Source organism: Oculina patagonica, chromosome 8 (genome assembly GCF_052425735.1).
Source record: "Oculina patagonica isolate OP01 chromosome 8, crgOcupat, whole genome shotgun sequence".
Taxonomy (NCBI): Eukaryota; Metazoa; Cnidaria; class Anthozoa; order Scleractinia; family Oculinidae; genus Oculina; species Oculina patagonica.
In genome coordinates this window covers 30,500,689-30,523,770 of record NC_135765.1, presented here as the reverse complement: position 1 = coordinate 30,523,770, position 23,082 = coordinate 30,500,689, and the positions used below count along the sequence as shown (strand labels likewise).

General features: G+C 40.0%; 3 protein-coding genes across 4 annotated transcripts in view; all 3 read left to right on the top strand.

Moving 5' to 3' along the window:
- The window catches only part of LOC144664476 (uncharacterized), a 39,375-nt gene that overhangs the window by 15,417 nt on the left and 876 nt on the right, over positions 1 to 23,082 (top strand). The window lies entirely within an intron of this gene.
- On the top strand, positions 411 to 23,082 carry LOC144664491 (uncharacterized). The gene is made up of 10 exons (XM_078525652.1): positions 411 to 502; positions 583 to 699; positions 3,773 to 3,869; positions 4,145 to 4,798; positions 4,952 to 5,014; positions 5,486 to 5,587; positions 6,267 to 6,359; positions 6,762 to 6,863; positions 8,430 to 10,757; positions 22,139 to 23,082. The coding sequence occupies exons 4-10, from the start codon at positions 4,165 to 4,167 to the stop codon at positions 22,699 to 22,701; spliced, it is 3,885 nt and encodes a 1,294-aa protein (XP_078381778.1). The 5' UTR covers positions 411 to 502; positions 583 to 699; positions 3,773 to 3,869; positions 4,145 to 4,164; the 3' UTR covers positions 22,702 to 23,082.
- Positions 15,072 to 17,391, top strand: LOC144664486 (uncharacterized). Of its 2 annotated transcripts, none has more exons than XM_078525646.1 (3): positions 15,072 to 15,958; positions 16,083 to 16,182; positions 16,717 to 17,391. In XM_078525646.1, the coding sequence occupies exon 1, from the start codon at positions 15,157 to 15,159 to the stop codon at positions 15,661 to 15,663; it is 507 nt and encodes a 168-aa protein (XP_078381772.1). In that variant the 5' UTR covers positions 15,072 to 15,156; the 3' UTR covers positions 15,664 to 15,958; positions 16,083 to 16,182; positions 16,717 to 17,391. The 2 variants fall into 2 exon arrangements, with proteins under 2 accessions (XP_078381772.1, XP_078381773.1); XM_078525647.1 differs by having other exon boundaries at positions 16,083 to 16,243.

Genomic DNA, 23,082 nt, shown 5'->3' with positions numbered 1-23,082 from the left:
AATTTTAACGTTAGTTTGTTTTGTTTTTCTGCCGTTTCCTATTAGCCGGCTTATTACTTAAGCCGTGTCACTTAGTCTTCTGTTATTTACGTGTTATATGGTATTTTTCATATTTTAAATCTGTAACGTTTAATCTTTAGAGTCCTTCTTTGAAAGACCTTGAAGAAGGAAGGCCCTGCCTTCTGAAATACTAGAATGTGAATATACTCCTGTATCGTTTAATCAGTTTTGCGTTTTGTCATGGTTCATGCTTCATGTATGCAGGCTTACGTTCAAAACTAATTTTGTCTTTACCTGCGAGGTTTAGATTCCGTGCAATCTTCAGCGTAGAAAACCTTCGTTTCGCTGACCACGTGACCAAAAGAAACGGAAGGCTCTGGGAACGAGAATGACAACACCCTGTATAGTTTGCGCGGAGAGCGTGCATCGGCGAACATGAACTGATTCTAGAAGGTTTATGAATCGATTTCACCTACATAAAAGCACTTTAACGAGATCACAGGTAAAGTGAGAACATTTACTGAGATTATTCAATTCGCGTGACCAGACGGAATTCACAGTTATCGACGTTGTTGATTGTAGATGTTCCTTTCATGCAGCTTCTGGACCACATTTGTACGTTGTCAATGGCTGCAAATCGATTGCAAACAACAAAGGGAGTGCAGTAAAGGCCTTCGATCAGAGACTTTTACCTTCAAGGTAAGCGCGATGCGTTTATTAAAATTTATGAAACGTAAGCAAGTTAAGCAAAGTTAAGCATATTTGTGCAACGAACGCAATCTACTCTGCATTGCAAAGGAAAGAAAGCAGGAGAAGTTTAACTTATTTCCTAGATTGTTTCATTGTTAGAAGCTTTTTCTTCGGTTTATATGTATCGTGACCTAGCAGTTATTCATTACTAGCAGTTAAGTCCCGAATAGATATCGAGAAACGTAATCACACGAGTATTAACCGAAAGCGGAAGTGAAATGTGAAATTTATCCTGTTTCAAACTTGTTGTTCATGTCGGTAAATCATTGACAACCACTGAACAAAACTAGTCAGTGATCCTTTCGAAAGAGGCTTATGAAAACAAGCATACCAGCGATCGTCAGGAAACAATTTGATCATTAGAAGCGACACTAGCTAGGAGTAGAACCACTTGCTCAGCAGCGAACCTCACCAGCCTTGATGACAACTGCACAACTGTTCGGGGATGTGATATTTATAAACTTGACTCATGGATCAGACTCAAAATATTTTCTCTGCTATTGTGATTTATAATCGATGTTTTGTTGATACAATTCGAGGAATACTTCCTCAAAACGCGTACTAATTATAATGTTATTACAGTGTAAACACCATTATTAATTATACCCAACCTGTTTATTTCTGCCTTTTTAACTCCTTGCTGACTGCCTGCTTCTACTTTATTTACGAGAGAATTTGAACAAGTGAATAAGAACCCAATTTATTTTGTAAGGTAAGAAAATGTTATTTCAGATTTGATCGGTTTAAGCATTTGAACGTCTGGAATGTGCGTTCTAGGCTTGTAATCAATAGGTTATATTTAGCATAGTGTCATAATGGATTGCTCTAAACAATAAAGGTGGAAAACTTTTGCTTGTTGGTTTTTGTGAATTTGTGTCGCAAATACTAATTCGTCAAACACTTGATTTACTTTCCTTTTTCAATGGTTAAGAGGAATAATTATATCTTTGATCATGGCTTGACTGGCTGAACCTTTCAATCCTAAATTTATTCAAAACGGGTCCAGAAAGGCATGCAAGAATAGGCAAATACAACAGCTTCACTGTAGCGAAAGAGTAAACAAGTTAGACACAGGCAGTTTATAACATGCGAGAGAGTTTGAGTGTGCAGCCCATAATTCCTTGAATTAGGTACATGAAAAAATCGGTGTCTGAATCAAATTAGAACGGCTATTTCAATTTGGAATGGCTCACCCGTTCCAGGGGCGGATCCAGGATTTTTCAAAGGGGGGTGGCTGTTTACCAATATTTTTGTTTAGTATACTATATTTTTCAAGCCTCAGTTGTTTTTGTGGGGGAAGGGGGTTTCAGGCTTTAAAGGTAGTTTTTTGAAAGTGGAAGTGCAAATTAATTTGGGCCTGAGGCCCATATTTCATGGAGCCATAGGCTCCATCTCCCTAGGGGGGTCTGGGGGCATGCCCCCTCAGAAAATTTGAAAAGTTGAAGCCTCTTAGACGTGATTTCCGCGATTCTGAGCAGCTTTATACAGCTGTCAATTAAGTTATATAAACCACTGTTCTTCCTTGATAATTTCGCTAAATATTCTTTCCCCAACTTACCTTGAGTTATATTTCAGAGAAAAAGTCTAGTTCTCAATTATGAAATGAACAGTGATTGAAATTTAAAGTTGACAGGCCACGATTTTACAGGAAAGCACTGATATACGTTTTTTTTTTGTTCACCCACGTTCGTGGAAATTTTTAACCCTTGGCAAAGTGGCCTGGGGACAACTTTGGCGACATTGCTTGCTTGTGAAATCGCTTCGATCCGAAAAAACGGCAGGAAAACTCGCTAAAAAAGATGTAAATGGAGAAGAAAATCATTCCATCAAGGCTAAAACAACTCTTGAAAGCTAAAAGAAATCTATTTTTTTTCGTTAGTAAAACAGGCTGTCGAAAATCTCCTCAGTGTATTTTGGAAAATGGCCGTCCTTAACTTTGAACGGCCGCCAGACTATGAAAAGTGGATAGGCATTGTCCTTATTTTCTATTTTAACATGTTTATTTTCATTTTTTTGGTGGATCAAGGGGGGTGGCTAGCCACCCAATCCACCCCCCCTGGATCCGCCCCTGCCGTTCTTCCCGCCTGGCTTGGCCGAGAATTTCGCCTGTGGGACGCCTTTGGAACGGCTTTGATTCAGACGCCGTACTTTTCATGTGCCGATCCTAATTCATACATTATTATAATGTATTTTGCCAGCAGTTTACCTCAAGTATTGGAACTGTATTAGGAACGGCCTCGGATCGGCCAAAAAGTACGGCGTCTGAATCAAGAGGCGTTTTTTTGTCAATTTGGGTCGGTCCAAATTCTAATTGAGTTCGGCTCATGAAAAGTACGGCGTCTGAACCGGGCCTTAGTCTGAAAAGAGAAGAGAAGGAAAAAGGGAGCTTTAATTTTGTTTTTACTATAAGCCATTATTAATGCATTGTCTGGCTCTAACATTCAGTATTAACTGGTGCATAACATTCTGATCTCGATTGCCTTGCAACTGTATTGTTGTTGAGTTCATCTTCAATTCATCTTCATACAAATAGCAATTTTTCAAAGTTCTTTTTATTCTTGATGTCAGTTTTATTTTTGTATAGAAACCTTAGTGAGTTTCATTTCAGTCTGTAAATGGCATTTGCATTCTTTATTGTAACTGTTGTTAAGGAAGATATAACTCGTAACTGATCCGATTTTCTCTTGATCCTACATTATGTTTTTACTGGCAGGGGTAAAGATTACTGAAAGTAAGAAATTAAGATTGAAAATTTTGTCAAACTATATGGCCCGATATCTAATCAGTAGTGAATAAAAATGGTTTTCGTGAATATTTTTACCAAAGGTTAGTTAGGCTATGAAAACGTCTTCCAGTGTTGCATTAGAGAGTTTCTAAGGAACTGTCACATATAACAAAGAAACACTTTCAGGTTATCAAGCTTTATCAGCATCCTTTAAAGAGTTTCGTCTTTTTCGTATGATTGTTCGATGTTTCTATGATAAAATTAGCTTAAGCAATAATATGTCGGCTTCCTCTGCAGGTCTTTCTTCACTATTCCTATTGTGGACGGTCAGCATCTGGGGATTAGGAACAGAGAAATAAACTATAAAAGAACATTATTATCTTCATGAATTAGGGTAAGCAGCATTTTGTTGACTGTGTATTTAAAAGGTCTAAAAAATTCGTATCTGTGTAATTGCTTTCTTACATTTTCTCTAGTGGTTATTGCTCTCCTTTTGTGTAAACCCAGATAGGACCATCCGTGATCTGCAGGCACAGCTTAACTGATGATAACCACAACAACAAAATTAAAGAGAATGTCGCTCATTTTGTTACAATTACTAGGTTACAAGAAACCAATAGCGACTAATTTATATATAATTTCTGTACTAACATGAAAACGTTTCTGTAGGTTCAATTGGTCGTCAGCCCATGGCTTCAGCTGCTCCACCACCAGTTGCATCCACCAAGGAGATGACCAACTACGCTCGGTTGTGCCGTCTTCTGGTGGATGTGGGATCCCAGGCCTTGAGGGACACTTTTGATGGTATACACCCTCCAGCAGGACTGCATCTTGTTTTGGCACGTCATCCAGAACATGCGACATTACAGACCCTTAGGACGAGGAGAATCCTCAATCCTACACAATGGGGAAAGTTGTACCCTACAATTCCTTCATCTGTTTCATCAGCGAGCTTTGATATAACGCTTCTGATGGTACTGCTGAGGAATATCTGTGGTTTGCACGCTCCTGCCACTGGCTGGGACAGTCTTCCGCCTCCTGCTGACACAAGTAAAGAAGCCAACATAGCCAGGGTGAAGTACTACCGTAATACTGTGTACGGCCATGCCAGCCAAGCTTCTGTGGACGATGCAACCTTAAACACCTACTGGCAGGATATCAGTAACGCGCTGGTAGCACTGGGAGGAGCGAGTTATGGAGCCGCTATCAATAAGCTCAAGATTGAGTGCATGGATCCCGACACAGAGGAACACTACAGAGAGCTGCTAAAGCAATGGAAGAAAGATGAAGACAACATCAAGGACAAACTTGATGAGATAGAAGGTATGTTAGAATTTAGCCTAAAATGTTGCAAAACAGGCAACTACGATTCTAATCATTTACTTTACAATGGACGACTGTAATCAAAGTTGCATTGATAAACGACAGAACTACATTATCGTGTTGGCTTGTTAACTAATTTCTTTCTTGTTTAAGAACTACTCAAGGAGTTAAAGGAAGAAAAAGGCAACATCGAGGATAAACTTGGAGAAGTGGAAGGTATGTTTTTAAATTTACTTAGCCAACAGCCTTCAAAAATTCAAATGCACAGTTTTAACTTGTAGCATGAATGTGTTGAAAACTAATGGAAAGCGTCGAGAAAAACTTAATAATTGAGATACCTTTATGAAAAATATAATGTCGTTATTTGCCTGTATCAGAAGGCGAAACAGGTCTGGTCTGGCGACGCACAAATGTTTAATTTACGATCTGTAATATCACTGGTAAACATAAAGAAGAGGATTAAATACTCCCCTCTGCACCAGGGGTTCAATGAAAAAACTGAACAGCCAAAAAAGAATTCTTCCCTAATCATGCTGCAAAATGAGTGCCTGTTTTAATTAAAAACAGAATCCAGCTGGATCCCTTCCCCCAGTCTGTTATCTCTATTTGTAATTGCCTATTACATGTATATTTAGATTATCATTCTAGAAATCAAAATAATCGTGAAATGTTTTTTTTAATCCTCAGGAAACATCAAAGACAAACTTGAACAGGTTGAAAAACAAGTGAAAAATGTAAGCGTTAAGATGAACAATTTAAGGGAAGCACAAGGAACGAGCCAAGATACAGGTTAGTGTTTTAAGCAAAGTACAGGATGAAAGGATGAAGCATGGAACTTTTTGCACTTGGCGCTCACAACATAAAAAAGAAACGACTATTGAGATAAAAACCCTGACCTTAAGAAGGCGGTCAAAGGAAAGTTTAAAGCTAGTAGAAAATAAGCGGACGGCACACCCTACCAGCGGTGTGAGGGGGACTGGTCTACATCTACATCTACATTTAATATGTCGGTAAAAAGTCCATACGGATATCACACCAACGTCTAAAAATAAGTAAAAATACAATATGTACATATATAATAACTGAAAAATTCTAAATTAATTCTAAAAATCTAAAAATTCTAAAAATCTAAAAATACTAAAATTATATGGGTAAACCACTAAATTAATAAAAATGCTCGCGCAGTCCAGACTGGAAAGACGTAAGAGAGTCGGACTCAACAATCGCTGCAGGGAGTGCATTCCACTCTCTTATGGTCCTCGGAAAATACGAGTAAAAATACGCGTTTTTCGTCGCTCTATATTGCGTATATTTGAAATTATGGCTGCCGCGACATCTGTATGACTATTATGATGTTATATACCAAACAATTTGAAAAAAAAAAAAAGATTTGACAAAACGTGAACATAATGAGCAACCTTTATATCACTTGAAATTAAAACTGACGTGCTGACTTTTTGATCTTCAGAAAACATCAAAGAGAAACTCGATCAAATGGGAAGTCAAGTGAAAAACATCAATGAAAAGTTAGACTCTTTAACGGGATCAAGCCAAGATGAAGGTCAGTGCTTTATTCTTTGGTTTTATTAGATGATTGGAGATACAACTCACAAATCTATAAGCCACAAAGAAGGTTTCCCTGACTTAAATACGCTTAAATCCTCAAATAACGAATAAACCAAAAGGCAAAAACGATGGAATGACTTTTTCAAGAAACTAATATCGGTGACATTTAAAACATTATCCGGTTCCAAAAGCGGATTTACATTTAAAAAAAAATATCAGGCTAAGTAATTTTTAAGATTAACTTATTGTCAAACTGCTAGAATTTGATGCTTTTCTACACATTAGTATTTTTCAAGTTTGATATAACTATAAATAGTGTTGATAGCTTATGCAAGAATATTAAGTCACCTGATTGATTGCACTTGAACAAAAGCTGATGTAAAATTGTTATCCTCAGACAAAATTAGAAACGATCTTCAACAGATGAAAAGTGAAATAGGAAACATTAGCGACAAGTTGGACACTTTGATGGCACAAAGACAAGAAACCATGGATGAAGGTCAGTTCTAAATAAAAGGCGGAGATAGTTACGTTTTGGCACAGTACAAAACAAATCTAGCGAAAGAGAAATTTAGAAAAGGTGAAAAAGTAGTGTTTTCGTGTATAAAATCGCCTATAAAATCTGCATTGAAACTGACATGCTGTGGTTCTTTCAGTAGGAAATACAATTTTCCATATCTTGGCTGGGCTTGCAATTAAATTTGTCTACTCTGAAAAGTTTAAAAATGTCATTAACTGCCCCTTACTCTGCTCGCTAATTCTAGCTCACTAGCTCATTCTGGCAGGCTCTCTCCTCCCTTGTCTTATATTTTGTAACGTCATAAGAACAAGGTGCCATATATAATCTAGGCAGAACAATAATAGCATTTTTGCTCCGAACTTCTGACTTCAATGTACTTTAACTCAAACCTAATGTACAATGTTTTATCCTTAGATGGCAATTTATTTATCTTGGTATAATCTTAATGGCCCTTCTTACGACATAAGCAGGCGACGTCAATTCTTTTAATGCTCAAAGCAAAAATGAAGTGAGAACGAATCTATCTTTTCCAGTTGAAAAACCAAAACTCGGAAACATTTGAGGAACTGCATGAAAATTTATATTTTGCTTTAAAAATGCAATACAACTTGGCCTCAAATGAAAAATAGGAAGTGTTAATATGAACACCTTTTGACAACGGAAAAGTGTGTTTTTTACGCAAAATTAGAGAAAAAGTGACAATTAAAAGGGACCATTCAAAAGGAGTACATGTTTATTTTTTTCAGAAAACGGCAAGGACAAACTTGAGCAGATGAAAGATGAAACTGGAAAGATCAGAGAAAAGTTGGATGATATAATGAGCCAACTGCCTCCTGTAAAAAAGAAACCCCGGATGGAAGGTATGATCTACTGCTATTTTTTGGAGAATGTAGTTAAATGTTGTAGTGTGGTTAAAATCATAGTTCGTGTGTTAGCGTATTTGCAGCATAAAAAACTGACTAGTTTTGTCTGGATGAATGCATTTTGCATTGGTGACGATAACATAAAAGTTTTACCTGCGACTTTCAAATTTAACAACATTCTTCACAAATGCATAATGTCCCAAAATTATAAATTATACTAAATGTTGCTTCTATTAAAAATGTCGGAACAGATCGCCGAGCCGAATTATAAGATAACTGCATGACTTCTACCATTCCTGCTCGAGAAATTTTAAGAATATCGTTACATTGCAAGCGCGCGACCACAAAGAAGCGGCAAATTTTCCGCACCTCACAGATTTCACCCTAAAAAACCCTTCGGGGACTTCTGGTAAAGTTTATCTTGAAAACGGTTTGAGATGCAGACAATATTTTAAGTAAAACCAAACAGAAAGAATGCATTTTAGTGGTTGCAGGGAGCGAGCTCAGGTAGACAAAGATTTAAAAAGTGACTGGTCTTTCTGTTATTCCTGTTTTTCGTTTTTTTCTTCGTCTTGCTTACTTTCCATTTGTCTGTTAGGAAATGTCCGGATATCAGGCCGTCTAAATTTATATCTCTGAATAGAGAAGGTACTTAAAGTGGCTTTTATCTATTTACTTCTAGATGTTTTTGATCCAACCGAGATTACTGATGGAATTCGTCAGCTCTACAAACTCCGCGAGGGATGGCTTGCTCCGTTTCCATGGTGTGAAGAGTTTCACTTTCATCTTGATGATATTTTCACCAGACTCAAGGTGGTCAGCAGGAAGAAAACGAGAGGAACAGCGACAACCAACACTGTGAACATGTCTGGGATCTTTAAACCCCAAGAAGAATGCGAACAACCAAGAACAGTGTTAATTGAAGGAAAACCTGGTATGGGGAAGACAACGTACTGCAAAAAGCTTGTTTATGACTGGGCTACAGGAAAACAAGAAAAAGAAGATTCTGAAGATTGCTTTCCAAGGTTTGAAACAGTGTTGCTGCTGAGGTGTCGTGATATGAAGTCCGTTGATGACCGTCTTCCTCGAGAGAAAAGAGAAAAAGATGAGTTGCCGAAGTACCTACAGGAGGCCATTGATGATCAACTTCTGCCTCGAGATGTTGAAGAAGACGTCAGAGAAAGATTCTTTAACTTCATTCGCCAGAACCAGGCTAACGTACTGCTGATACTTGATGGATTAGACGAGGTTCCAGCGAATAAACTGCCAATGTTTTCAGAAATCATTCAGGGCAGAATACTTCCAAAATGTCGCTTGGTTGCTACGGCACGGCACGAGGCTGGAATAAAGGTAAGAATACACTGTGACACCCTGCTGGAGATCGAAGGATTTACCGAAGAAGATGCACGGAAGTTTATCGTCAAGTACTTCAAAACCACGGAGGATTTGGCCAAAAAGCTCTCGTCCAAGTTGGAAAATGATAAAAACCTAAAAGAAATGTCAGCAAACCCTCTTAACATTGCACTTCTTTGCCTCGTTTGCGATGAATTCAAGGGTGTTTTTCCAGAAAGTGGGACTGAACTTTACATGGAAATAGTACAGTGTGTCCAAAGACGGTACGTACAGAAGAAAGGATTATCAGAAAACAACGAGGATCTCATTGACGCTTTCAAAACTCAGTTGAAACACCTTGGCTGGATAGCTTTGAAGGGTCTGCGTGAAGACAACTTGGACTTTGAGGAAAGTGAGCTTGGAAGCCATTCAGCTGACTTACCTGGATTCGGATTTCTGTCAGTTCAGCCAGGAGGCAGCAAACTAAGACCGCACCGACGTTACAGCTTTCTACATAAGAGTTTTCAAGAATTTTTTGCAGCTTTTTATCTGTGTTGTCGGCTTCTCGATAAAGACGATAAAGAAATCAGTGCCGACAGCTTAGCTGGTGACAGAAGGTACTTTCATGAGCTGCAAGAGGTGCTTAAATTCACATGTGGCATGATAGCGGCACGTTGCGAAAAAACAACAGAAGCTCTTGTCAAGAGTATAACACAAGTGAACCATGAAGATGACGGTGGCTGCTTTTCTGTTGTAGTGGAGTGCATTAGAGAATGTAAAAAAGAAAACAGTAATTTTCACATAAAATTGGCACGTGTTTCTGGTTCATTGCTTAAACGTAAAGCTCTTTGTCTCAGAAGGATAACTGGCGCTGACGCTGTTGTTCTAGCTGAAGCACTTAAGTGCAATTCAAGTCTGACAGTGTTGAATTTGTATAGCAATAACATTGGTGACCACGGTGCTGCTGGACTAGCTGAAGCATTACAAAACAACACAAGTCTGACAGGGTTGAATTTGTGTTTCAATAACATTGGCGACCACGGTGCTGCTGGACTAGCTGAAGCATTACAAAACAACACAAGTCTGACAGAGTTGTATTTGTCTGTCAATAACATTGGCGACCACGGTGCTACTGGACTAGCTGAAGCATTACAAAACAACACAAGTCTGACAGTGTTGTATTTGTCTTACAATAACATTGGCGACCACGGTGCTGCTGGACTAGCTGAAGCATTACAAAACAACACAAGTCTGACAGTGTTGTATTTGTCTCGCAATAACATTGGCGACCACGGTGCTACTGGACTAGCTGAAGCATTACAAAACAACACAAGTCTGACAGTGTTGCATTTGTCTGGCAATAACATTGGCGACCACGGTGCTGCTGGACTAGCTGAAGCATTACAAAACAACACAAGTCTGACAGAGTTGGATTTGTCTGGCAATAACATTGGCGACCACGGTGCTGCTGGACTAGCTGAAGCATTACAAAACAACACAAGTCTGACAGTGTTGCATTTGTCTGACAATAACATTGGCGACCACGGTGCTGCTGGACTAGCTGAAGCATTACAAAACAACACAAGACTGACAGTGTTGGATTTGTCTTACAATAACATTGGCGACCACGGTGCTGCTGGACTAGCTGAAGCATTACAAAACAACACAAGTCTGACAAAATTAAAAAACAAAAACTAAAAACTAAAACAATAGAGACTCTTATTTAAGTTAACAAAAAGGACTCTTCTCACGTGGAGGTTTGAAATTTTATTTTACAGGTTTCGTCTTTTTGCATGAGCTGTGTTGTGTAAAATCCACCACCGCATTTTTTATACGAAATTTTAGAAAAAATAATTGAGCTATTTTTTTTTTTGTAACCACAAGGAAGTTAAAGAAAAATAGTTACGATTGCCGATAAACTATCATGAAACTATGAAACTGAGCTTTTTTCTCAGTGATTGCACAATGAATGAATATAGTTTAATGCACTTGAAAGATGTGTACTGTCTTCAAATTGTGAGTAAAAAGTGTTTTCTTATTCAAAGCGTTTCCAGAGTCCGGCTTTTTTGTTTTATTATTTCCAATTAATTTCGCACAGTTTACGCCAAATAGATGGCGTACACTACTCCAGAAAAGTGAAATGAACTTTAATGATTCTTTATCCGTCGCATTCCTTCAGTTATTTGACACTGCTTCACTTCCTTTTAAACATGTAAAAAGTTTTCGGTGAAATCATACTGTATAACAGATCATATAAAAAACAAATAATAGAACAGAGGCGAAGTCGTTCAGTAAAAGTCAACAAACTATTCCTTCATCCAGGGTACCTTGCCCGTATATCATTTAGTGGGATTCTAGAGTTTTGAGCGATATTCTAGAAAAAATCAAAACAAAACAATAACCGCTCAGATTGTATTGAGCGCACACAGTGGCAACTTTCTTATAATCATAGCTTCGTGAATTCATAGCTGCGTTAATTCGCTACCAAGATGGTATTGAAATTAAATTCGAGCCATAGAAAATTGCTTTAATTAATATAACTTTTATTGTTTTGAGTGAAAAAAAAACTTCAGGAGTTTCATTAACTTGTAATAAGTGCATCTTAAGCTTTATAACAGATGTAAATAAATAAGTGATTTTTCTCTTAGATACCAGTTTTGTGTCAGGCTCTTTTCCTTGCATTATTAACAAGTTACGTTTGATTCATGTGGTTGGCTTAAGGTATATAAAGGAGATTCTGTGTTTTATTGTTTCACTTAAAAGGCATCCTCGATGAAATCATTTATACTGATATAAGGCATTCGTACCATAATTATAAAACCCGATAGTTAGAGATATTCGAGTACGTCTTTTCTCTTTGCGAGACTATAAATATCAAGTACCGTAACACAAAGCTGAAATTAATCGGAGACAATGCTGTTGAAACACAGATTAAAACTGATATTACATCCGCTACAGTCGTCTTCATGTCTCACAGTCCGAGATTGTAGACAACTTTTGCTTCGATCTCGATTTTTGCTGGCTTTGTCTGAACTATTGAAGATTTTTGTCTAAATGAGTAAAACGAAACAACCTCGAATAAAGGAAAGAGAGGAGGGCTATATTTTTTAGAAGTTAAAGTGAATTTAAATTTGTTTCAGCAGGCATAGTTCAAGATTGCAGATAAACTTTACCTTAGTTTATCTCGATGTTAGCTTACTTCGCCAGCATTTGGGTATCACAAACTGTCTCCTCAACCCATAACCCTCCCACCAGAAAAAAAATTAAAACAATGAAACAGTAGCACTGTGGAACAGTTGCACAAGGGAATTAGTGGAACAGTGCCACAGAGGCACAGCTGAGGACTTGCACAGTGGCATCGAGGCCACAATTGAACAGGCACAGTGGAGGTCTTGCATGGGCGGATAGAGACTCAGTGAACCAATCGTTAAACAGTTGCACAGTGAAACGGTGGCAAAGTGGAACGGAGCACAGTGGAGGAGGGTACAGTGGAGCAGTGGCAAAACAGAGGCACAGGGCCACAGTTGAACAAAGATACAGTGGAACTGTGGCACGGTCGAACAGAGACAGTGAAACTGTGACAAAGTAAAACGTAGAACAGTGACCACTGTGGAACACTGGGACAGTGATACGGCGCACGATGGAGAAGTAGCACTGTAAATAACAGCGGCACAGTGGACCAGTGGAAAAGAGTCACAGGAGTATGGTGGAATAATGGCACAGTAACACCGTAGAACATTTTCACAGTAAAAGCAAGTAAGAGCGTCAAAGTCACGTTACCACAGTGGCAAAGTGTACCAGTGGGACAGTGGCACAACAGGAACAGTGCCATAGTAGAACAGACGTGCGGTGGCACACTGGAGCGATAGAACAGTGAAACAGTGGTACAGACGCACAGTTTGACTGTAAACAAAGGTGCAATATAATAGTGGCACAGTAAAACAGTGGCAATGTGGCACAATAAAACAGAAAAATTGTGGAACACTCGCACAGGGGCTATGTGGAACAGTAGATCAGAAGTACATTTGAGCAGAGGCACATTGGAACAGTACAACTGCAGAACTGTCGTGCACTGAATTAAAGGTACAATGGAGCAGAGGAACAGTGAAACAGTGACACTGTAGGAAAGTAGTTCAGTTGAACAGGGGAGCTGGACATCGGTGGGACAGTTTAGCAGTGATACAGTGGAAAAAAGGCGCGGGATTGCAGAGGAACGGTGGAAGTGTAAAACAAAGCAACAGTGTCACGGTGACACAGAGACATAGTAGTAAAGAAGGACACAGGTACAGTGAAACAGTGGCACGCTTGGACAGCGCAGTAAAAAATGGCAAAGTGTAAAAGTCGCACAGTGGAACATTGGTGCACTCGAACGGCGCACAGTGGAGCAGTGGTAGTGGAACAGTGGCACAGGGAAACAGTACTCAGTGTCGCATAGACATAGTGGGACAAATGCACAGTGGAAGATTGGTACAATGGGACAGATGCACATTGGAATCGTGGCGCATTGGTACAGAGGCACAGTGTAACAATGACACACCGGGGGAGTGGCACAGCGGAGGCAGAGGCACGTTGGAACAATCGAAAAGTAATATAAGTGGCAAAGTGATACAGTGAAGCAGCTCGGCACGGATAAAGAGTGGCACAGTGAAACAGACAAATTGGAACAAAGGTACAGCGGCAAAACGGAGCAGAGTCATAGAGGAACAGAGGCAAAGTGGAAGTCACACAGTGGAACCATGCAAAAATGGTTCAGACCCAAGGGCACAGTGGTTTAGTCGTGCAGTAGGTAGAAAAACAGTGGAATAGTGGCGCAGTCAAACAGTCAAACAGAGGTACGGTCGCACTTTAGGACAGTGGCACAGTGGAGGCAGAGGCACAGAGGAACAAAAGAATAGTGGTACAGAGGAACAGTGGTACAGTGGAGCTGAGGCGGAGTGAAACAGAGTTACAGCAGCACTATGAAACAGTGGCAGTGTAAAACAATGGAACAGTGGAGCAGTGGCAATATGTTAAAATGGCACTGTAGAACAGACGCACCGTTGTACAGTTGTGCATGGTGACAGTGGCACAGCGCAACAGTCCCGCAGTAGAACAGGGGCAAAGTCGTACAGTAGGACAATTGCAAAGTGGAGGCGGAGGAAAAGTGGGACAACAGTCCGTATAGTTAAACAAAAGCACAGTAGCACAGTGAAACGCAGGCAGAGTGAAACAGAGGTACAGCGGCACTACGTATCAGTGGCAGAGTACAGCTCTGCAATGGTCAGGGGTACAGTGTAAGTGAGGCACAGTTGCACAGTGGAAACGTGGCACAATGGTACAGAGGTACAGTGTCGCAGTGGAACGGTCACACATTAAACAGTGGCAAAGTGGCACCGAGGCACAGTCGCACCGTGGGACAGTGGCTTCAGTGAAGGCAGAGGCACAGTGGAACAATAAAACAATATTAAAGTGGAACAGTGGCATAGTAAAGCAGAGATGGAGGCATGGGGGAACGATGGCACAGTGGAAAATTGGCATAATGGAATGGTGCACAGTGAAACAGTGCACAGTGAAACAGTGGCACAGTGGAACAGTGGCACAGTGGAATGGAGGCACAGTGAAACAGTGGCGCGGTGGGACAGCGGCACAGTGGAACAGATGCACAGTGGAACAGTGGCACAGTGGAACAGATGCACAGTGAAACAGATGCACAGTGGAACAGATGCACAGTGGAACAGATGCACAGTGAAACAGATGCACAGTGGAACAGATGTACAGTGGAACAGATGCACAGTGAAACAGATGCACAGTGGAACAGATGCACAGTGGAACAGATGCACAGTGGAACAGATGCACAGTGGAACAGATGTACAGTGGAAAAGATGCACAGTGGAACAGATGCACAGTGGAACAGCGGCACAGTGGAACAGATGCACAGTGGAACAGTGGCACAGTGGCACAGTGTAACAGATGCACAGTGGAACAGTGGCACAGTGGAACAGATGCACAGTGAAACAGATGCACAGTGGAACAGCGGCACAGTGGATCTATTGCACAGTGGAACAGATGCACAGTGAAACAGATGCACAGTGGAACAGATGCACAGTGGAACAGCGGCACAGTGGAACGATTGCACAGTGGAACAGATGCACAGTGGAACAGATGCACAGTGGAACAGATGCACAGTGGAACAGATGCACAGTGGAACAGCGGCACAGTGGAACAGATGCACAGTGGAACAGATGCACAGTGAAACAGATGCACAGTGGAACAGATGTACAGTGGAACAGATGCACAGTGGAACAGATACACAGTGGAACAGATGCACAGTGGAACAGATGCACAGTGAAACAGATGCACAGTGGAACAGATGTACAGTGGAACAGATGCACAGTGGAACAGATGAACAGTGGATCAGCGGCACAGTGGAACAGATGCACAGTGGAACAGTGGCACAGTGGAACAGATGCACAGTGGAACAGATGCACAGTGGAACAGTGGCACAGTGGAACAGATGCACAGTGAAACAGATGCACAGTGGAAGAGATGCACAGTGGAACGATTGCACAGTGGAACAGATGCACAGTGGAACAGATGCACAGTGAAACAGTGGAACGATTGCACAGTGAAACAGATTCACAGTGGAACAGATGCACAGTGAAACAGATGCACAGTGGAACAGATGCACAGTGAAACAGATGCACAGTGAAACAGATGCACAGTGGAACAGCGGCACAGTGGAACGATTGCACAGTGGAACAGATGCACAGTGCAACAACGGCACAGTGGAACAGATGCACAGTGGAACGATGGCACAGTGGAACAGTGGCACAGTGCAACAACGGCACAGTGGAAAGTGGCACAATGGAACGATGTCATAGTGGGACTGAGGAAACATAGGTTAGCTAAGAGTTCACTTTGACGTTCTAAGTGTGGTTTTATGATAAGTGAGTGATCGTCCACCTCCTCATTTTCTGTATAATAAACTTTTACTGACTTTTAACTCCATTTACTTACTTCTTAGTTAACCGAGCACGAGGATCGTACTGGGATAATATTGCCTGGGGTCTTTCCAGTTTCCGGACCGAGCGGGCATTACTGGGAGGTCTGGCCCTGACTGTTAGGTAATCTCAGCGTGCGTTACGTACATGGTATGGTAGATGATGGCTTTAAAGCACCGAAGAAGTATGTTATCGCAAACATCTTACTTGCTTTAATAGTTTTCAAACTGCAGCCAGGATATAAAGAAATTTTCTGAGATATAAAGCTCCCAGGGTATAACTGAATTTAGGCGAAAACATTTTATTTCATTTTATTTAGATATATGTGCATTCAATGAACGAAAATGAATGAATGAAAAAAAAAATAAAAAAAGAACTTTATTTATAACACGGTTATAGATGAAACATAGTTCTCTATTTACTGGTTTACATATTTACCGTGTAGGACTCCGATCCAGCGAACCATTTATTAGTGTTTTGCTTAAGGTGACCTGAGGATTTTGCAGTACTTTGTTCCTCAGGAAGATTGTTCGACAAGAAAGCACCACTGTAGGTTATCAGTTCTTGGTGTCGGTAGAGACAAATCTTTGCAGCATTTTATAGTAACGTTGTAATCAAATTCAACTCTTAACTGTTTTTTTTTTTAATTTCTTATAGCTTGTACCTGCCAGTTATCAGACGAGTATTAATGTGGAGGACGGGCAAATGACACAGCTATAGCTCAAGCCGTTCTCCACTGAAGAGGTCCATTCGCCATCGTGATACTTGTGCAGACGAAGCGCAATTCACGCCCAACTGCTTCCGTTTTTGCAGAAGTAATAATTAAACTAACAAACTGATGGACCTGGTGCAGTAACAAAAATCGATTCGACGACAGCTTCCCTAAAAGAACTGTAATTATACTGATGAATCCCTGAAAGTGTACAGGATCAACCATCAAGTCTACAGGGAAGGTCATTCAGAAAGGCCTTCCCAGGAACTGATCTTAAAAGATCCTTTTAATGAAATCTTGCAAAATATAGTCCAATGCAGATGGTTAAAGACGTTTACTTTATCAGCGTTTTAACTTTTTTTGTTTGCTTGCTAGAATTCGGTAAAGTAAAGAATTATTTTCTACAAGCAGTCTTCAAACAGTTATTTCATTTGCAGTATGTAGCTTCGACTCTGGTTATATATTGTAATTTATATTTAAGTTCAATTTTTTCCAATGGCTGACTTTAATGTTTTTTGGCCTGGGTGGAACAACATAAACTGAAAATAGCGGTTACATGAGACAGTTTACGTCTCTTTAGCTATCAAACTAGCGTAACATTAAAAATACGTTATATCTGTTTAAGATCAATGTTTGATATTTCCTCTGCCAGACATCACACAAGATATTATAAATCAAAGAGGAGAGAGAGTTTTTTATCACATCTTCAAACACCAAGAACAACCTCGTTCCCAGGGTCTCTCTTGGGGGCGGGGAGAGAGAGAGACCCTTGGGAACGAGGTTGACACCCTGAAGAAGAGATTTGAAAATACGAAACGCAGCGGGGTATTAAGACGAACATCAAGGTTTTTGGAAATGTGATAAAACACTCTCTCTAGTGTTTGATATATCTTCTTAATCGAAACTAAAACTAAGGAGAAATCAAAGAATCCAGAAAAGTTAAAATTTATCCTTATAAAATAAGATCATAAATCCAAACCACCGTCACTGATCTGATTGCTTTTGTTTTAATTTTATGAATTATTAATGCGTTCAAGAAAGTGATAACCCATAACCAAGTAATTCTATCTTTCGTTTGGTTATTTATCACCTTTTAATATATAGATTTAGGCAAGCCTAAAAGCGAAGCTCCCTTTTATTTATTTATTTATTTATTTATTTATTATTTTATTTATTTATTTATTTATTTTTTTGCTGGAGTAACAATGTTTTCATTTTGATAAATATGCGGTCAAAGCTTTAATGCATACGCTGGCCCATAGGTGCAAGATAAATATAAATCCATCATAAGCTCGAGGCAGAACAACTAATGGCCTAAAAATTAATTGAGTTTATTCTCTCCAGCCCTTTCTAAAGAATAGAAAATAGTTTTACGATCCACTTATTGTTTTGCTTTAATACAACTCATGGCCAAAACAAATTAAGAGCTTATTCTCTGCTTTCTAAGAATAGAAAATAGTTTTACGATTCTCTTGGGCCATCCCAATAAAATTTTTCGCCCGACCGACCGACCCATTTTTTCGAAAAGTATAAAAAAAAATTCAAATTCACTAGTCAAAGAAGCAAGTACTTCACTTTACAAGCACACGATCTTGTTTTATTAACAACGATTGATATGATGTGATGTCTTCGTCTTAAATAAACATCGATACTACGTTATTTAAAGACTGTTAAGGAATAACGAACGAAAAGACCACGTTTTCGAGTTGACTTTGTAATCAGGCTTTCTTACTAAGCAGCCCGGCCTTCTCTGGAACCCAGAAGCATTCAAGTGTTCATTCTTTTTTTCTTTTTTTTTTTTTGCCCGACCGACCGACCGACCCACCATCACAAGAGACGGGGCGATGGGAAACGAAACATCTTATTGGGATGGCCTTGTCGTTTTGCTTTATACAAAATGACGTCAATAAATTTTGCATAATATTGTGGGCAAATTCCTGTCTTACTTTTCTTTCCTATATTTGTCTTAACATCGACGCACTGAAATGGGTTGCTCAGTCACGTACGCAAATTTAAAACTTATCTTTTATTTTTTACCGTGTGCAAAGTTTAAACAAATTCATTCACTTCGCCTCCTCCGCAGGCGTCTCAAATTGAAAAGAACGAAGAAAACGAGAGAAACCCGAAAATACTGTCTTGGGCTTCCTGTGTTATGCAAACCGGAAGCGCGAGAAACAAATTTCCGTAGGGGGGAGGGGAAGAGAGACGCCTACCACTTATCAACTTATTATCGACAAGTATGGACATGTCACTGTACCGCAGAGATATGTTACTGTACCCGGGGTAGGCTTGGTTGCGTTTGTCGACCCAGCAAATATATCTGGGGAGGGCTGCGTCGAAGTTTTGAAATATCACATGGATCACACTTTATCATGGCAGAAACTCAAATGACTCAAAAGACAGGTAAAGTGTACCGCAAAATTACAAAAATTTCCGTGGTCAGTACAGAATATAAGAAAACGCTGAGAGAAGTGAAACAGAAGAAGTTAGCCGCAGAAGTGAAAGAAGGCGAAATAGCACTTTTGAAGGGAGATTTGAAAAGTCTGCACGAGAAGAAGACTGCTGCTGCCGAAGAAACTGAAAATGTTTCACCTCCTAGAACAACAACACCAACGAAAATGCTCCCTCCAGCTTCCAGCCAAGGATCTGTGAGGAGCATTATTTACACTTCAAAAGGAACTAAACGAAAAGGTATGATTTTGCATCGCTATTCGGCTTTTTGCTCGGAACCTTTTGTTTACTGGCCTTGTTGTGTCGAGTATTCGATTCGAATTTCTACCCTTTTCTTTCCATCTTTGCGTTTTCATTCGTGAAGTTATTTATGGGTTAGAGACTGTTGTGAGTTTTTTCTTGACAAATACACGCACTCGCTGGCCGCACAATGAACGAGAAATTTTCAATACTGCATGAGGCGTAGCCGAGTGCAGTATTAAAAATTTTGAGTTCAGGCCAGCAAGTGCGTGTATTTGTCAACAAAACACGAACGAACAGACTCTAACCCTTTTAATATACAATCTGAGTACACTGCATCGAACTGCAAGCGATCATCGACTTATATAATTAACGAACTTCAAACAACAAACTTAATGTTTAAAAATGAGAAGTGTAGTAGTACATAATTACACGGGATTACATCAATAATATAAAAATCACAAATTAGCCGTACAGAAATGAAGCTTAATGGTTCATAAAATCGTTCATCAGCTGTGGTCGTTCATAAATACAGTCCGCGAGAAGCTTGTTCAATGCAAGTCGACCGGGCTTTCACAATCAAGCAACTACAAGCAAGTCAATCGCACACAAAAATGTATTTATTGAGCTGCAGTTTACCTTTGAACATGAAAGCGCTTCAAGTTGTTATCCTCTTCGATTTTGTTTGGTATTGGATCGTTGATAATTTGAGGAATATACTTTTCTTTCACTTCTACAAGCCTTGAAGCTGAAGACATTTTCAATAATGCACGATTTTTGTGCATTATTGTCAATACTGCACTGTCTGAGTTTGCTGACGACAGGTAAAGCAAAATCACGTGATCTATTTCAACCAATTGCGCGCATGGATTTTGGACAGTGAACGAAGATTGTATATTAACCAGCCGTAATACACAACTAGTAGTCCAATAACATCTATATAATTGCGTGTATTGTCTCCCTGGAGTACTCGTTTGAAGCCTCCATCGAAATAAAGCGAGCGAACAAACTTTCGTTGCCTTTCAAACCGACACTTTTATTTTAAACTTAAGTTATTTGTATGAAGTTGTAAGACTATTTTGTTAAATCATTCTTTACAATTGTCTTAAATTCCAGTGACTAAAACATACCAAAAAAATTGCCCGACCCCATTCCGATAAAAATTTGTACGACAAATTTCGAGCTCCTACACCCGACTAGTAGAAAATTGCTATGCGCGGTGAAGATGTGCAGTTCGGCCGGATGTTGTCTTTATATGGCAGGCGTCTCTCTTTCCCTCTTCACCCTCTTCACCCCTTCGCGCTTCCGGTTCACATAACACAGGAAGGCCGAGCCCATTATTTTCGCGTTTCTCTCGTTTTCTTCGGCTCTTTTCAATTTGAGACGCCTGCGGAGCAGGCTACTATTCACTGTAGTTATTCAGTGTAAAAGTTGGCTACAAAATTAGCCTCCTCCGCAGGCGTCTCAAATTGAAAAGAGCCGAAGAAAACGAGAGAAACGCGGACAAATGCAACTGAGGTGTCGTGATATGAAGTCTGACCTATGGGAAGCCATTGATGATCACCTTCTGCGTCGAGATGTTGACGAAGACGTCAGAGAAAGATTCTTCAACTTCATTCGTCACAGCCAGTCTAACGTACTGCTGATAATTGATGGATTAGACGAGGTTCCAACGAATAAACTGCCAATGTTTTCAGAAATCATTCACGGCAGAGTACTTCAAAAATGTCACCTGGTTGCTACGGCACGACACGAGGTTGGAATAAAGGTAAGAATACACTGTGACACCCTGCTGGAGATCCAAGGATTTACCGAAGAAGATGCATGGAATTTTATCGTCAAGTACTTCAAAACCATGGAAGATTTGACCCATAAGCTCTTGTCTAAGCTGGAAAATGATGAAAACCTAAGAGACATGACAGCAAACCCTCTTAACATTGCACTTCTTTGTCTTTTTTGCGAGGAATTTCAGGGTGTTTTTACAGATAGTAGAGCTAAACTATACCTGGAAATAGTACAGTGTGTCCTGAGACGGTACATACAGAAGAAAGGAATATCAGAAGACAACGGGGATCTCATTGAAGCTTACAAACCTCAGTTGAAACACCTTGGCTGGATAGCTATGAAGTGTCTGCGTGAAGACAACTTGGACTTTAAGGAAAGTGAGCTTGGAAGTCATTCTGCTGACTTACCTGGATTCGGATTTCTGTCAGTTCAGCCAGGAGGCAGCAAACTAAGACCGCGCCGACGTTACAGCTTTCTACACAAGAGTTTCCAAGAATTCTTTGCAGCATTTTATCTGTGTTATCAGCTTCTCGACAAAGAAATTAATGCCGACAGTTTAGCTTCGGACAGAAGATACTTCCATGAGCTGAAAGAGGTGCTAAAATTCACATGTGGCATGACAGCGTTACGTTGTGAGGAAACAACAGAAGCTCTTGTCAAGAGTTTAACGACACAAGTGAACTATGAAGACGACGATGACGATGATTGTTTTGTTTTGTTAGAGTGCATTAACGAATGTAAAAAAGACCACGGCAGTTTCCACTTGAAATTGGCACGTGTGTGTGGGTCATTTCTTATACTTCAAACTCTTACTGTCGCAGTGACGTTAAGTGAGGCTCAGTGACGTTGTTGTTCTAGCTGAAGCACTTAAAATGAATACAAATATGACATCGTTGGATTTGTCTAACAATTACATTCATGACGAGGGCGCTGCTAGCCTAGCAGAAGCTCTCAAAGGGAATACAACTTTGAGACGGTTGAATTTGGCTAAAAATATGATTGGTGACCTGTGCGTTACTAATCTAGCTGAAGCACTGAAAGGGAGAACAAATCGGACACTGTTGGATTTGTCTAACAATTACATTCATGACCAGGGAGCTCCTAGCCTAGCAGAAGCTCTCAAAGGGAATACAAGTATGACACGGCTGGATTTTTCTCACAACTGCGTTTATGACAAGGGCGCTGTAAGTCTAGCAGAAGCTCTCAAAGGGAATACAAATCTGTCACAGTTGGATTTGGCTGGCAATGGGATTTGTGACCATGGCGCTACTGGTTTAGCTGAAGCACTTAAAGGGAATACAACTCTGACACGGTTGGATTTGTCTAACAATTACATTGATGACGATGGCGCTGCTGGTCTTGCAGAAGCTCTCAAAGAGAATACAACTATGAGATGGTTGGATTTGGCTAAAAATATGATTGGTGACCATGGTGCTACTGGTTTTATTAGCTGAAGCACTTAAATTGAATACAAGTCTGACATGGTTGGATTTGTCTGGCAATCAAATAGGTGAAGCGGCAATTACTGATCTCCGCCGCTTGAAACATGGCAGTCGTGTTTTCTCCCTTAAACAGGACCCTGACTCTGATCTTGAGTTTGACTATGGCTCTAGATCTGACTCGGACTCGGACATGGACTGGGACTCAGAGTAGAGCCACGTGGAGTTTCCAAATTCATTTGTAAACCTTTTCTGCCTATTTTAAGCTTTTCTCTCTTGTGTAAAACCAACACCGTGTTTTTTGGAATTTAAACAAGATACATGGAGCTACTTGCTTTCTTTCTAACCACTAGGAAGTCCAAGAAAAAATGTTTATGATCAGTTAAACATGACAAA